At 51.1% G+C, this 15,855-nt stretch overlaps 2 protein-coding genes across 4 annotated transcripts in view; both read right to left on the bottom strand.

The window, feature by feature from the left end:
* Positions 1-6,673, bottom strand: part of LOC117148286 (protein kinase shaggy) — a 43,178-nt gene extending 36,505 nt beyond the window's left edge. Inside the window, exon 1 of one of the 2 annotated variants that reach the window (XM_033315605.1) lies at positions 6,581-6,673. The gene's annotated coding sequence lies outside the window, so the exon portion shown is untranslated. Of the gene's footprint in view, positions 1-6,427 lie in introns of both variants that reach the window. The other variant, XM_033315604.1, reaches the window with a different exon arrangement.
* A 560-nt stretch (positions 6,674-7,233) lies between these two features.
* LOC117146724 (phosphatidylinositol 4-kinase alpha) lies at positions 7,234-15,779 on the bottom strand. 2 transcript variants are annotated; one of them, XM_033313160.1, is made up of 11 exons: positions 15,492-15,779; positions 14,788-15,001; positions 13,649-14,710; positions 13,092-13,151; positions 12,232-12,733; positions 11,180-12,166; positions 9,287-11,091; positions 8,309-9,225; positions 8,058-8,246; positions 7,734-7,980; positions 7,234-7,674 (listed from the first exon to the last, which is right to left on the bottom strand). In XM_033313160.1, exons 1-11 carry the CDS (start codon positions 15,585-15,587, stop codon positions 7,289-7,291), a joined length of 6,465 nt encoding a protein of 2,154 aa, XP_033169051.1. In that variant the 5' UTR covers positions 15,588-15,779; the 3' UTR covers positions 7,234-7,288. The 2 variants fall into 2 exon arrangements, with proteins under 2 accessions (XP_033169051.1, XP_033169052.1); XM_033313161.1 differs by lacking the exon at positions 13,092-13,151.
* Positions 15,780-15,855: the final 76 nt, after the last annotated feature.

Genomic DNA, 15,855 nt, shown 5'->3' with positions numbered 1-15,855 from the left:
CTCCACCAATGTCCCTAGACTGACCAACTGCAACTGATCTGATTGAAAACTCCATGCGCATGGACCACAGCCAACAAGTGGAATAACCTCTTCCGGCATTTCCCAGTTGGGTATCCTTAACATTTCCACTTCGAAGTAGTCTCTGAATCTGAAATATTGCAGTGCAAATAAACCAAAAGTAGTAGTAGTGGTGCATGCCCAAATCCATTACCACCCTTTTTTCCGCCCCACAAGACCTTCGACAAAGTGTCCTGCAGCTGGAAAAAAAAGGACGAGGGAGAGAGAGTGGCTAGGAAAGCAGAGAGCGAGCGAGAGAGAGACGACTGCCCGCCTGACAATGACACCATTTAATTTTAAATAGATCAACGGCAAGGGCGGCGCAAAAGGGGCGGGGCCGGAAAAGCGGGGAGCCTCCAATTTATGACTTTCCACCACGCGAGCGGCCAAACTGCATGCAATAAATTCAAGTACAATACAAAGGACAAGCAGAGTACGTGGCATGAGAAAGTAAGTCCAAGTCCTAGACTCCCATCCTAGAACACATCCCATCGTTTATTCGCCCCCGCCCCATCCCCGAGGATCCTTCTGTGCGAGGATGAACATGAGTTTTCTAATCGGTTTGCATTGGAAATAGATTGTTACTTTATGGGCCGCAAAGGTCGTCGTTAAAAATGCAAGTGGCCCGCTGCAGAAAGGGCATAAATAATAAGCCCAAATTTCAGGGGGGTGACTGTGGCAGAAAGGGGTCAAAGGGCAGCGCAGAGTGCGAGAGAGAGAGAGACGACGACGAGAAAGAGAGGGAACTAGTGGCGACACACCGACGATGACAACGAGGACGCTTCGTAGGTTTCATTTTCGTGGCTGTCGTCATGCGACTGCCGCCATTTGACCCACAAAACCAAACGCCGCAGCGTCGAAGAGGTTCTCCAATTCCAATTTCCCGTACCACCCAGCCATCCCCTCGGGTTTTGACCCCGCCAGCAGGCTTTCCACATTGGCGTTGGTCGCCATCTCATTTCCATTCATTCAATTAGCTCATTCATTCGACTGACTTGGCCAGAATCGTACCAGAGAGCGGGGCGAAGGTCACTTGACCTGACCCCAGCGAATTGCGTGTTCGGCCAAAGTAAATTCGCGCCAGCCATCGCAATTCGCGTAATTAATGTTGGACTAAGGACGGAGGACTAATAACTAAGGACCAAGGACCAGAGCTTGAATGGAAGCTCCGGGAAAAAGTAAATGCTCTAATAAAGCGAATGGAAAATGTGCAGCTGATCGCATACAAACTAGTGCTGCTACTAGTTGGCCGTGTAAATATCAAAGGAACAACAGCGTCATCGCCATCTGAATTTCACTCAACGATGCCAATGATGCGCCTCAATAAATTATCGATCGCAGGGGTCAGAGGGCGCAGGAGGACGACCCTTCTTGTGAGCATTGCGGTGGCTGCCTGGCAACCCAAAAAAGATGACTAAATACACAACAAAATCAAGGAAAAATGAGGAAAGCAAGGAGAACAGAAAAATCAATGCACACCCGAGGGCTGTGATGTTTGCGGGTGTGTGTGTGTGTGTGTGCCTGTGTGTGTGTGCTGTTGTGTTTGTGGCCGCACTCTAGAAAGTATGCTATGGCATTCCAGCAGCAAACACTTCTGCACCACCCACACATCCACCGCCCACCGCCTCCAAAAGCGAATCCATCAAGGTTAAAAGCGTCAAGGCAAACATTTTGGCAGCAACCGTAAACGGGCGGGAAATGCGGGGCGATATGGTAGAGCGAGCTGGTGACGAAGGTCCCCCCTTCATCAAAAATCCATTCGGGAAAACAGCTAAAAAAAAATTATACTTTTTCACTTTTTCTCAGAAACTAAGTCAGAACAACAGCAAATTGATATTAATACCGTTTCGTTGATATTTTATTTTTTTTATTTTTTTTTATCTTTATTTTCGAAAGGCACAAATGGTTTGTACCGACTTTTTCTCACAGTGCTTTTCGGACGTTTGATGTTTTTCGGTCGGTTTCGATTTCCCAAAGCCGTTTAACTATTGGCAGTTCAATAACTGCCTTGATGTCCCTTAATTGAATTTAAAATGAAGCTCTGCGTGCCGACGACTTTTCCTTACCCAATTTTCCCAATTTCCCTGTTTTTTTTTTTTTTTGCCCCCTGCATTCGTGAGTTTCGCAGAAAGTGTCGCCCCAATGGTGATGATTATTTTTGGCAAAAGGGGCGGGGTTCGCTGGGTCCAACCGCCTTCGCGCAAAAGTCGCGAACGCGTCATAATTTTCCCGCTGTCCACCCCCCGCGCTTTTCCTTCTCCGACCACCAACACCACCCCCCTCCCCGCGCATTTCTTTTCATTTGCAGATTGCCGGCTATTTTCGCGTGCGTTTCACACGTATTTTTAGTTGATTTTATTTATTGATACACGCGCCCCACACAACCAAAGAAACGTTCGAATAGAGCGTAGAAATTGCCATTGTTGGGTGCCTTCTATTTTCCCTTTCTATTTGGTTTTTCACATTTTTCTTTTTTGAAGTTATTGTTTTTCCGCCGGTTGGTCAGCTCAAGGGGAAACCCCCCTATTTTTGGATCACGCAAATCAATACTTGGCCATTACGGAGTATCTCCAGTCCACCTATCTACTGATCGCATTTGTAATACACACTCAATTCAGCTCAATTATTCCGCAGTCATTTCTATATATTCCCTACCTGTGGCCAGTATCAATGGAAGAACCCAGTAACAATATCAAATAATGATATACACAGTGTACTTTCAAATGGAACTAAGCAACAAAGAACCCAATCATAATCTTATCGTTTGAACCGCACAGTATATACGTACGTAAGTATGTGTATGTATGTACAAGTATGGGGAGTTTAAATTATTTGTCGTATTTTGCACTTCATTCCATTGTTTCGAAATGATTTGAAAACAATAACAAGAACAATAAGACATTTCCAGTTCGATGGTATCAGCAGATATCAGCAGCGAAAAGTGGTAATAGATTATTACGCTGAAGGGGATTTCTTATTAGTTTTAGCTATTTGCCTTTAACATCGATAAACAAATGAGTCGAAAGGGATATTCGAAAGTCCTTCTTATAGTTTATAATTATACACACCGCTATCCAAACTTACTTCTTTTCGGTTCTTCAATGACGTAGTTGGAAAACCATAATGCACTCAAAAAAAATAAAAGAAAAAAGGGTTTTCAGATTGGAAGTGGTTTCCAAGTTTTCGGCTGCCGGCAAAAAGGAGAAACTGCAGCACCCACGCACACACACCTACACACACACACACGCTTGAGAGAGCAACGCACGTGACACACACACACACACACAATTACGTAATGCTAATCAGCTGATTTTTACCACTATCTAAACCAGTTTCTGTAGCTAAAATAGGTATTTGAAAATAAAGTAAGTCAAACCGCTCGGCTGGGAACCGAGCATAATTGTGAAAAGCGTGGAAAACGGCGGCGCGAAAATTTGCATTGATTTTGAGCCCGCTGCTGGCAGAATTCGACTGACGAACCAAACGGGAAAGGCAGAGGAAAACTGAGAGAGAGTCCGGGGAAAATGCCTCGAGAGAGCCGCTACAGGAGCTCAGCAAGGACGTCGCCGTCGACAGCGCAGCGACTGAGACGCGACGCAACTAGTGCTGCTGCCCCGCCGCTTTACAACACTGTCAAATGTCAAATTCCCACTGCAATCGATTACCGACTGCAAAGTGATGTCAGCCCTGCCGCCTCCTTCGCGCCAAAAAGCTCATTGCCCACTATTGCACAGATAAATCAACTTGGCTAAACAGCTCATACTTGTCCTGTGGATTAGTGGATTTAGTGGCCAGCAGTCGGAAAAATGGCCACAAAATCACCACCACCAAATACAGGTTGATATGCACATAAACTTAGTATTCCGCTCACGGTTTCTCGGCCAATTCTACAGGTAATTCAAAAACGATCATTTCAATGGGAAAGCAAAATTTAATAGTGCCTGCACTTTAAGTGGCGGTACTAAAGATGAAGATGTGATGTTTTTATAACTCTCCAAGCGGCCAGTTCCCAAAAAGAAGACGATGACTAATGGAATAATCGATAAGACGTTGGCGGCGTGCACACTGTGTACAAAGTATCGGAATGTCACGCGCAGGCGAAGGACATCGTCACGTACACACACTGAGCAGAAGTGTTGCCACCACAACACAAAGCCAGGCGCAGATGTGTGGGTGTGCGGCAGAGGAACAGCTGAGCCACAGAAGCCCGACTTGGAAATGAAACGTGAAAAGTCAATCATTTGTCACCCCGTGTTTTTGTGCCCTGCACTTTTGCGCAATCTTGTTTCCCCTAACTGAGCGGAGTTGCCAAGCGAGAGTGGAGCACGTGTACAGGAAGTTGACAACTCTGGCGTGGAGTTGCACGAGTGTGCGTGCCCCTGCAAAGTTCGTGGGCGTTGGTGTGCATGTGCCTGTGGGCCGCAGGAAAGGAAGAGAGGAGGGGCGGGGCGGATCTCGTGCCGTCGCATAGCGTGCAGCGCCTCTCTCTTTCTTTCGCGCTCTCTCCCTCTCTCTCTCTCGCTTTCTAGGCCCACCCTTGCACCGTGCAGGCTGACATTTATTGCGAAGGCATTTCCCCACAGGGAAGCCTCAAAAACACTGACTACAAACTGGAAAGAAATATGCATGTCTATTGAGGATAAAATGTCGCAGTTGAGTGTCAAATTGCCAGCCTACAAAGTAAATAATTCCAGGAGCAAAGCATTTATTGACATTTATTGACAACCACGCTTGCACACTAAAAAGAAAATAGAACGATCAGAAGAAATTCAAGTCCGATCACACGCATGTGAATTTGGGTGTTTACTTGTTGTCTTCACTTTCAATGTCACTTTCAGTGCAAACGTTGCACTTTGCAGTCAAAATAATGATATACAATCCGCTACAAGCAGCAACGAGCCCACAACAACAACAACAACAACAAGAGGAACGCCATACACAAAGACTTTTCGCACCAATTTCGTCTTATTTAATTTAAATTCCTTTGACCGACGACAGGCAGACTGTTAATTTCATGGAAACGTCGCCATAGCCACAGTGGGTCGAAATTGAGCACAGTGGGGACACCACCAGATACACGGTGCAATGTTTAAGTAACTCCACATATCAACGCCAGTGAGATTCTTAATTGTACGGGATTAAAGAAAAAATATTTCATTTTATTTGCATTGGATATGGGAAAAGCGCTGTTACGGATATCCCGCTGCTCAATCAATTAACATCCAAATGAGTAATGTCGCACCGATCGAAAAAAAAAACACTTGACGCACTTATTGCACCGATCTCTTCCAGTGCTTAGCTACCCTAACCACTAGTGGGTATATACCCTGTGTTAGCAATTTAAACAGGGGTCTTGACTTTGCAAAAAGAACACATGGTACTATAAGCTAATCTACTATTTTGGGTAAATTTATGTATAACTTTCCACTTTTTCGGAAAGTGGAAAGCAAAAGTAATGCCGATTTTTAGCGTTTCAGAAACAAAGCTATGTTTAAATTTAATGGGGTCGGTGTAGTTGTGGCCCACTTACCTGCAATTCTGTTCCACTGTGCGCTGGCTGCGCAGTCGACGTCGACGCAGGCGTAGAGGCGCAGTTTGGCTGCAGTTTTGTTCGTTTTCGTTTCAATTCGTTTTTCGCGTGTGTGTTTGGTTGCTTTCTGCAACAATTTATTTACTTTCTTGTTACTTTGGTTTCGTTTGTTATTTTATTTGAATTCGCTGGCTTGCAACACTCGAAAAAAAAATGTTATTTGATTATTGAAGCACGCACACCCACACAGGCACACATACTCGCGCAGAGAGAGACACGCGACACACACACACACACGTACACTTGTTCACCACAGCGGAGGTTCTGGGCAGAGACGCTGGCAGCGACGCCGGCAGCGGGTGTGCTTGTGTAACGCAATTTCCTCGCCTTTCGGTGTGTGCGTGTGTGCAATGTACTACAAAAAATAAATCGCAATTTTCCAGTATTAATTTCTCTAGAATTTCCACCATTTCCTTAGCAATTCAAACGCACACACAACAAAAAAAAGGAACACGCATGGGGTGAAAAAAATAGGAACGGAACGCACGCTCACATACATACACACACACTCACACACACACGCTCATACGGAGGCACACGTCGAGAGAGCGGTGCTCATGAGCACTTATTTCGAAAAATTATTAATATTATGTTCGCCTTTTGTGTTTTTGCGCTTTCATGTATACGTTTCTCTTGGCTTCATCGCTTTTCGTGACATTTTCATGCGTTTCATTTTTCGACTGCTTTCTTTTACTCAACACACACACAAACACGCTCTGCTGCTTTTTTTCGTCTTTTGCTACACCTTGCTTCCGTATATATGTATATATATATATGTACCTTTCACACTCGCTTCGCACAAAAAAAAGTGTGGGGCGAAAATTGGGAAAACTGCCGTATGCTGGGTCACTTGTTTGTTACTCTTTGGCACTTTTTAGCAGCTGCGAGTTTCGCCAAATGGCTTCTATTTTACTTTTCGAGTTTTTTACTTACAACAAAAGATCTGTATATTTTTTTAGTCCGACTGTAAAGCGTGACCGTGCGCAGAAATCGCAAGAAACTACCAAAAGGAGATGAGCGCATGCAGTCACGAATACCAGAAATGCCATTTAATACTGACGCGAACCACCTTGTTATCGGGTGTTATCGAATACAATACTTATCGACTGTTAAACATGTATTCAATAATTTGATTTAATCGCTTAATTATGAAATTTTATGTTCAAATATGTTATAAAATATCTTTATTTTTTTAATATGCCATTTAAGAGCTGTTATTTAAAAGCGATATATAATAGAACAACCGCATCAATTGCAATGCATAATTTCTGAAGGAAAACCTTTTATTTATTGGAACCACCAAAAACGACATCCACTTCCCTCTAATAATACGTTTCTTGTTTTACCATTATATAACATATTGCCCTATAATTGATTTAATATTTATAAATATTGTATAACGTATATATGCGTCGTAAAATCTTGGAAAAAGTTCAACATCTTATAAGTACGCGAAGGTAAAACGAAACACACACTCGGAAAAATACGGGTTAAGGAATACGACAACGAAACATTGATAATACGGATAGAAGGATTCGAGTACGGGGCGTACTGATTTCCAGTTGGGACTAATGGGGAGTGTATTTTTTTAAGTGTCTTTTGGCCAAACAACAACGAACGCGAGGTGCCTGCAACTTGGGTTTAGTAGGGTATCTGGTTCTGGTAGTACTGGATCATGTCGTAGGTACGCGTGCGGAAGTTCTGGTACGAGTTGCGGATGACGGCCAGCATGTGGGCGGCCGCCTCCTTGTTGTTCTTGGTGGCCACGAAGCGCTGCTTCAGCAGATTGATCGTCTGGCCGCGGAAGCAGGGCAGTCCAGTGTCCAGCATCAGGGATACCAGCGAGACGATTGCGTCCTGGTACGGACGAACGGCGAGGAAGGCCTGCACGCACAGCTCGCAGAACCACTTGAAGGCCGGCGAGTCCATCTTGCCGCCCATGATCATGACCATTTCGTCGGTCAGCTTCATGTCCGGCTCGAAGCCGATATTACCACCTGGCGACGACTCGAACATAAAGCCAAAATCTGCAACGAAATCGTATTGTAGACAACGATATGCCCAGCGCACTAACCAAGTGAGTCACCTATGTGTATGATGTGGCCATCCTTGTCGATCATGATGTTGCCATTGTGGCGATCCTTGATCTGGAGCAGATAGCCGATCAACGAGTAGGCCGCCATGGACTTGACAAAGTTTGCGCGCGCCGCCTGGAACTCCTTGGAGCTCTCGTCGCCGTACTGATGCTGGAAATACTCGGAGAGTCCACTGTCCGTCTGTCGGCCGAGTTGATCCCTCGACTTGGCATTCGGCACGCACTCGATGACGCCGCACTGAAGGAACATGAGGCAAACACGATTAGGATATCACGGCACTATACCTATAGGTAGTTGGGAGGTGGAGAACTTACGCCCGGAGCGGTGGCCACAACGCGGTAGGGGAAGAGGAACAGATCGAGTCCCACCTGCTGGAAGATGTTCTTGAAGATGGTGATCACCTGGAGCGCCAGCATGTCCTGGCGCACATCGTCGCCCACCTTGAAAATGGCGGCCTGCCACGACTCCACGCCCAGCGTCATCTTGGCGTCCTCCTGGGAGTTCTGTAAGCAAAACCGAAGATAACCTAAGCTGGGTGTTGCAAGTGGGGCAAGGGCAATCCTACCGGATTGTTGGACACCTCCATGGCGCGCGTCTCCAGCTCCGTGATGCCGCAACGATACACCCGGAATCTGGCCAAATACGGCGCCTTGGCTGCACTTTGCATCGGCGTGCCGCTGCTGTAGTCGATATCCAGGACCATGGCCTCCGGATTGGAGGGCAGATAACAGCCGCCCTGCACCTTGATCCTGCTGAGCGCCGCCAGGCATGCGTTCTTCCGCTCAATGCCCTTGGCAAACGATCGAATCTCGCCGGAGACGGCCGTTATCTTGCCGAAGAAGTCGAACTCCCGCTCGTAGAACCGCTTGGCGGCGCCCGAGAACGATGCGATAATACTTTGCGATAGCTGGTCGAGTGCCTCGTACAGATTGGGATCCCTGTGCTGCTGATCCTCGTCCATGTACATGTTCGTCTGCATGTTCCAGATCAGCTGGTGCGCCACTATCTGCGACCGCCGCGATATATTCTTGATGAACTCCACCACATAGCCCATGGTGTCGTGTCGCAGTGCTTGGACCAGCTGCGGGATGTACGGCAGCACCGACTCCGCCGGATACGAGGAGAGGGTCTTCACGGCGTACTGAGCTGTCAGCGGATGCGATGGATACTGCCGCGAGAAGTAGGCGAGCGCATGGATGGGCGTCACTGGCGACCACGAGAGAATGTACACCAGATCCGGGCTCTCCTGCAGCAGGTTCTTGGTGGTGCACAGGTACTTGAGCGCCTCGGGAATGTGGCACACCGCTATGGGATCGGAGCAGACCAGCCGCGACACCTCCTCATCAATGATCTCCGCGTTCTTGATCCGCTGCGGTAGGAAGACAGCCAGCGCCGGGTTATAGCACCAGGCGAGACGCGCGTAGTCCCGCCAAACGTTCGGCTTGTACGGCCGGTTGCGCCATTCCGTGATCTGTTCCTCGCCTGAAAAGGGAATGGGATCGATTAGGTTCTGGACTGAAGTTGCCAACTCTTCTTAACTCACCCGGCACTATAAGATCCGGCAGACTGTTGGGATTGTACCAGGTAATGAGGAACTCTAGCTCGACGGCCAGCAACTCAAGGATCAGATTGCGCTTCTTCATGTAGTCCTTGTCGTAGGAATCCTTCTGGTACTGCAGCCGCTTGGAGCGATTCGATCGCTTCGACAGCGTGGACGTGGAGTGCGGAATGGTGTTGTACCAGCCGCTGCTGCTCCCGCCGCCCGCTACACCCATGCCCATGCCCACCGCATTGCCACTGGCACTCATGGAGCGCGTGTAGTCGTTGACTAGCCCACCGCCGCTGATCAGTGAGGCCGTCTCCGGATTATTTCTCACGGCCAGCATTTGCGTGGAGCTCACGGAGGCATTTGTCAAGTCGTAGTCGCCCACTTCCGAGGTGACCAGATGCTTCTTTTCACTGCGCATCGTCTGCCAGAACTTCAGCAGTATCATTATGTCCTCCAGTAGCTGCTCCCTGCTCTGATTGGGACACGTGGGTGGTCCGCAGAAGTAGTCCAGTGCGTTCGAGTATATCCGCTCGCGCAGGATATTTCTGGAGAGCGACTTCGGAATGGTGTTGCCCTGCAGCAGCGACAGTCCGCACTGCAGCAGCTTGAAGCGACAGCCAACGGTGGACACCTGGCGGTTCTGTTTGCTACTCTTGAGAACGGGAAGACATCGGTGCAGCAGGAGGCAGAACATCTCCACCTTGTCCCTGTTGCAATACTTGGCTGTGTCCACCATTTCGGAGAGCAGCTGCAGCCAAATCAGATGGGGCGTGATCAGTATGGGCTTGCTGACCAGCTTGCAGCCTTCGTAGGCGGCCAGGGGATTGGTGACCTCCGTCTCCCATGCAAACAAGCCCATTCGCTTCTCGAATGTCGTCTGCCAGGCGCTGACCATCTCCTGGATGAAGCACAGCTCCAGATCCTGGCGGGCAGTCAGCACCCACTGCCAGCACTCAACGGCGGTCTCCATCGCCGATTCGGTGAACAGCTCCAGCTGCGAACTGGCCACCGCGTGCAGCAGTTTTCTGCTGATCTCCGAGCATATGATCAGGTAGGCGGTGGCACGCCAAAGGGCGCCACGATGGCGGGCGTCGCTCTTCTCGGCACACGCCTCCCACACATCGCTGACCAGTCGGTCCGCCAGGCCGGCTTTATCCTTCTCGCTAAGTACGGACAGCAGGCCACTGATCTCACCGGCGTATTTGCTCCTCAGGCACAACACCGATACGAATCTGGGCGTGTCGGAGTTGACGCAGCTCGGCCGCTTGCTCATGGTGCCCGTGTGCTGGGCACTGCTGCTCACCACCGAGTCGAAGGCCAGCGCCAGTCCGCTGTGGTGAGCCAGCACGGGCGTGGGGATCTGGTTGGGATACTCCTGTAGGTGCGAGCGCGTGGATCGCGGCGCCCACTTCATGGCTTCGTTCACAATGCCCTGGCACCGATCGGCGAAGTCCTTGAGGCGCAGCTCTCGCGCCGGCAGCGAGTCCATCAGCTGCAGGGTGTAGGGCGTCGAGACCACCCGCAAGGTGGGCGTCTCCTCGTTGGGGTCCAGGCTGAGGGAGTACGCCAGCAGCTGGAGGATGTCCAGCATGCACCACAGCACGCGGCGATTCCAGAGCAAGTGGGGAAAGCGATCCACCAGGAAGGAGAGGTACTGATCGGCCACCATCTGGATGGGTTTGTGGATGTGGTTGAAGTAGACCAGCAGCAGCGTGGCTTGCGACTCCAGCACCTTTTCGCGGATCTCGTCGTGGGCGTATAGAACGTTGCGGAACTTCTCGAAGACCTGGTCGGCAACGCTATGTGGAACAGAGGAAGGAAAAATGAATGAATGATTGGTTACTTAGGAACACAAAGAAAGTCAAGCATTAATTCGAGAAGGCCTACCACTTGACGCACTGCCAGATGCCCGTCTTGTCCCTCTGGAGCGCCGTGTCGCAGAGGTAGCTCATGATCGGCTCCAGACTCGGCTCATCCGCATTCTCCACGCGCAGCATCTCCAGCCAGTAAACGCTCAGCAGGTACGTGCACTGCGCAAATGAGAGCTTATTGATCGCCGTGGCCACGTTGTCCGAGGAGTGCTCGAGGAGCACCAGGATCTGGCTACGCAGCTCGTTCACCGAATCGCTCTTGATGGCCAGCGTGTAGTTGAGCTCCCGCATATCCGACTTGTGGGCTGTCTGCGAGATGAGTAGCGGCGACTTGGCCGCTATCTGCTGCACGCCCTGGTACCAGTCCGCTGGCCAGAGGCGGGCGTTGGTGAAGCCCATCACGACACAGTAGGCCCAGAAGTCCTTGAATAGCTTGTGCAGTCGCTGGCGGGGATTCTTGATCGGCGGCAGGCGGCGCACCAGTACCGCAATCACCGGTATAAGCATGCCCAGATTGCCAGCACGCGAGCTGGCCTTCTGGGCGCCCGGTGTATTGTCGTAGCTGCGCTCGCCGTCCAAGCCGATCTGGACGAACAGCTCCAGCAGCTTGCCCAGCAGCTCCAGCATCTCGGCATCCCCTTGAATGTTGGCCGCGATGTTGCCCAATGCATTGACCACCGCATCCGAGACGTGATGGAATTGCTTCCGGTGCTCCGGATCCGAGGTGTACGCCAACGACGCCGATTGCACGGTGACGCGCGAGAACATCTTCATGATCTCATCGAAGACATGCGTTTCGCACTGCGAGATGATCATGCAGCCCAGCTGATCCACAATCAGGGCGTTCTGCTCCGATGGCACCTTGCAGAAGCGCTGGATAAAGAACTGCAGGATGTTCTGCGTCGTTTTCGAGGTGTCCTTCAGCGCCACGGCCACGTGGCCCAGCATCACGATGATGTTCAGGCTGACCAGGTTGGATTTGTGGCACTCGCCTTGCGATTCACTGAAAACATGACTCGGTCGGATGAGTCAACTATATATACACATATATCGCACCATTGCACCCACCTTCCAGACTTTTCGGCTGTGAAGAGCCGATTGGAGACGTTGGCCACCAGAGCTGGCACACAGAACTGGTCCAGGGTGTGGGCAGCGCGCAGGGCGATCGATAGATTCTCGATGGCCGCATCGCGCAGTGACTCGAAGGCGGCATGACCACTGCGACCGGTTCCGCTGCCCGGCGGCTTTTGATTATCCCCGTAGATGACGACCGCCGTCCGCGAGTCCGAGTGCTGGACCGCGATCTTGAAGGGCGTCAGTTCCTTCTCCTTCTTCTGCTGGGCCAGCGATTGCATGGCATGGTCGTGGAGCTTGCCCAGAATGGGACTGGGCGCCACAAGGAAGTCGCGCAGATACGAGATCGAGGTGCCGGCTATGTTGGGAAACTTGTGGGCCAGCTTGCCCAGTCCCTCCAGGCAAACCATCAGCAGCGGCATGTGATCCATCACGATCTTGTGGCTGAGCTCCAGGTTCAGCTTCTGCGACAGCCGGCCGCACAGCTTGTCCGCCTCTGTTTGGGTGGCAAGTATGGATTAGTACACGGCAATGGCGGCGTTTGGCAGTTTGCAAACAAGGGAACAAGGCAACGAGGAGCAAAAAGGGGATCAGGAGGAGCAGGTGGGTCTGTTGCAGCATGCAGCGAACGTTGGCCAGGCAATTAACAATTAAGCCACAAAACCGACGTACAAGGTAGTTCCAGTTAAGAGGGGGAATCCACGCAAACTATGGCCAATTAATCGAAGTTCATCGAAACGAATGTGTTCCCAATTGGAGGATTAGTACGAAAGCTCTTTCGGATGGCTCCCCCCTCAACGATCAGTTTTGTGGGTGCAAGAATCGAAACTATTGGGGATTACACTGCTCTTGACCTTTCTTCAATAAAAATTGCAAGCCATTCTGCAGGGATGGCACATTATAGTCGACGTCAACTGAACCATATTCCGGGTTCCGGCCACCAAAAAACAAAATCAATACAAACAAACTATAAGAAACTAAAAGAGATTAAACGAAATAACTGAAACTTACTGAAGAAAGAGAGAGGGGCAGAATCGGAAGTCGAACGTGTGTAGTATGTAGATATAGAAGCACCCAACGAAAGCATAATTCACTCGATAAATAAATGGATAATGGATAATGGATGTGCAGCACCAGAAGGAAGTAGCTCCTTCACCCGCTCTCACATAGTTATTCGAGTGATTGGATGGATGAGCATCTTGGATGGTCATGACTATGGATTGTGAGCTAGTTTATATATAGTATAATCATGGAACTCTCTCCTTCTAACTGGCAATGAAGCTACTTCCCTCTCTCTCTCTTTCGATCTGTTTTGCAATAAGTTGCTGCTTGGATATTGCCATTTGCATTTGCATTTTGCGTTGAGCTGGAATTCAAGATCGCTTGCTCCGCGGCGAGGATGTGCGCTTACCCGTTTCGTCGCGAATGGCCCAAACCAGCAGGTCGACGCACGCCGCATTGGCCATCACATTGACCTTGTACTTGTTGACCACCGCGATGCCGTTCTCCTCGCGCCGCTCGCGCTCCTGATCCTGCTGCTTGTTCTGCAGCTCCGTCTGCCCGTTGAGGAAGAGCCGCTTGACGAACTCCTGCACGTCCTTGGTGAACGGCGTGGGCAGGTCGACCTGATGCTGCAGCAGTTCCCGGAGCAGGGTCACCAGCACCAGGTTCAGCGTTTCCGAGAAGCTCTTGTAGCAATAGCCCTTGATTTGGTGCAGCGAGAATATGTCGCTGGCCTGCTCGTCGAGATGTTCGAGGGTGTCCTTGGTGAGCAGCTTCTTGGACACCGCGAAAATGGTCTGCAGATGCTGGATGGGAAACGGAGGCACACGATACAGGGGTCGTGGGCCGCCCTTCGTGGGCGATTCGCAGACGCGCATGTTGGGGAATTGGTTGAAACTGGAGCCGTAGCGCGTGAAGAAGTGCGTCCGCGGATCGTACGGCACCGAGAAGTAGCTGTGCAACGAGGGCTTGCTGGGCTTGCCGCCCGCGTACCGCTGCCGTCCATCGTCGTAGCTTGCGTTCTGGGCCTGCGCCAGGCTGCCGGACATGGAGCGCGGTATGATGGGTCGGAAGTGATGCGTGGCCGCCAGGCGCTCGCTGCTGCTGAAGGAGCCGCCGCAGGTGCCGCTGGCACTGCTGCTCGAGCCGGTGCCGTCGCGGCCGCCGCCCTTCTGGATGGGCAGCAGCTCGGGCGGGAAGATGCGGCACAGCAGCGGCGGATCGTTGCTGGCATAGCGACCCATCGATCGGGCCAGGCCGAAGAGCAGCGGCACCGTGGCCTTGCACAGGATGATGGGCGGCGGCGCGGAGCTGCTGTCCCTGCTCGACTTGACTATGTTGGCCAGCGCGCTCAGCGTTTCCACCTGGTTCAGGATGATCTCCTCGCGCGAATCCGGGCACTTGGCCGCTATGTCGGACAGCAGGGTGTTCAAGCAGAAGCTGAACTTCTCCGCCGACGGAATGCGAACGCCTGCCAGAGGGAAGTGGGGAAGCCAGGATTAGCCAACTGTGTGGCAGGCACTCATGTGGCAAGCAGCTGGTACTTACGTTCCACTTTGTTGCTCCGGGCATCGTCAATCCAGACCGCCTTCGGCAGGCACTTGGCCAGACGCAGCAGGTAGGGCACAATCTGACCCTCGTGCTGGCAGCCGCCCTCCAGGAAGTAAATGCCCAGCGCAATCACGGCATCCTGGGCCCGCGTGTCCAGGCAAAACACTCCGGCGGCATTCTCCTGCGGGCAATACCGGAACAGGGTCTGCACCTGTGGGCGTGTGGCAAGAGGAAGCCATATATTAGTGTCTTGTGCTTATTGCTATTGCTATTGCTATTGCTATTCCTATTCCTATTCCTATTCCTATTCCTTGACCTATACACTCTACTCATGATATAGCTTCTACTGCTGGTGACCTCAGTGCATGGGAAGACAACTACATCCTACAGCTCCTCTGTTGTGCCTGAATCATCAGCAGCTTTCGTGTGAGCGCTTCAGTGAGCAACAGCTGAAGATTCGCTGCACTGTTGATGTTCCAAAGGCACTTTTGCGAACTGAGTTGGTTTGGTGTGGGGCTCCTGCGAATTGCGAGGCTGCCCCACCGCCCCACCGCCTCACCGCCGCCCCCTTAGCGCCCACGCATGTCTGTTTTATGGCCGCCGCTCAAGGTCAGTGCGAAAAGTCGATTGCCAGGGGGCTGGCGCAGTGGCTGGCGGAGTGGCTGGTGCAGTGCGTGGCCAGGTGGACATGTATCATGTACCTTATCCCAGGGAGTGGGCTGGATGCCCGCCAGAACGCGGGCCAGGCAGAGAACGGTCCGCTGGTACGTGTATTTATCCGAGGCGGTCATCGTCATGGCTGCTCTAACTGGCGGCCACCTGCTCCTCCTCCGTTCGTTCGTTTCGATGCGGTTCGCTGCGGTGCGGTGCGGTTGGTTCAGTGGGTCGTTTTGGGCAATCGCACTAGGCGTTCGTCATTTTCGTGGCTCGCTCGCAAGAAATTAAATAAAACTAATTTTTTTTATTTTACTTTCGCCAGTGTGACCAGCGCGCATTGGCCAGCAAATGTGGCGCTGGCTGCGTAGTGCGCGGGAATGAGCCGCTCAACCGAATGTCGTGTCTCGA

The sequence above is a fragment of the Drosophila mauritiana genome, chromosome X (assembly GCF_004382145.1).
Source record: "Drosophila mauritiana strain mau12 chromosome X, ASM438214v1, whole genome shotgun sequence".
Classification (NCBI taxonomy): Eukaryota; Metazoa; Arthropoda; class Insecta; order Diptera; family Drosophilidae; genus Drosophila; species Drosophila mauritiana.
Note: the sequence above shows the minus strand (reverse complement) of the source record. Positions and strands in the feature narration are given on the sequence as shown.

What these genes read in the sequence shown, in the direction of transcription:
- LOC117146724 (XM_033313160.1), bottom strand. Translation starts at nt 15,587, where the DNA reads ATGACGATGACCGCCTCGGATAAATACACGTACCAGCGGACCGTTCTC. An exon ending in ACAGCCGAAAAGTCTGGAAG is followed by an intron (nt 12,167 to 12,231) that starts GTGGGTGCAATG and finishes TCATGTTTTCAG; the next exon opens with TGAATCGCAAGGCGAGTGCC. An exon ending in GCCGGATCTTATAGTGCCGG is followed by an intron (nt 9,226 to 9,286) that starts GTGAGTTAAGAA and finishes TTCCCTTTTCAG; the next exon opens with GCGAGGAACAGATCACGGAA.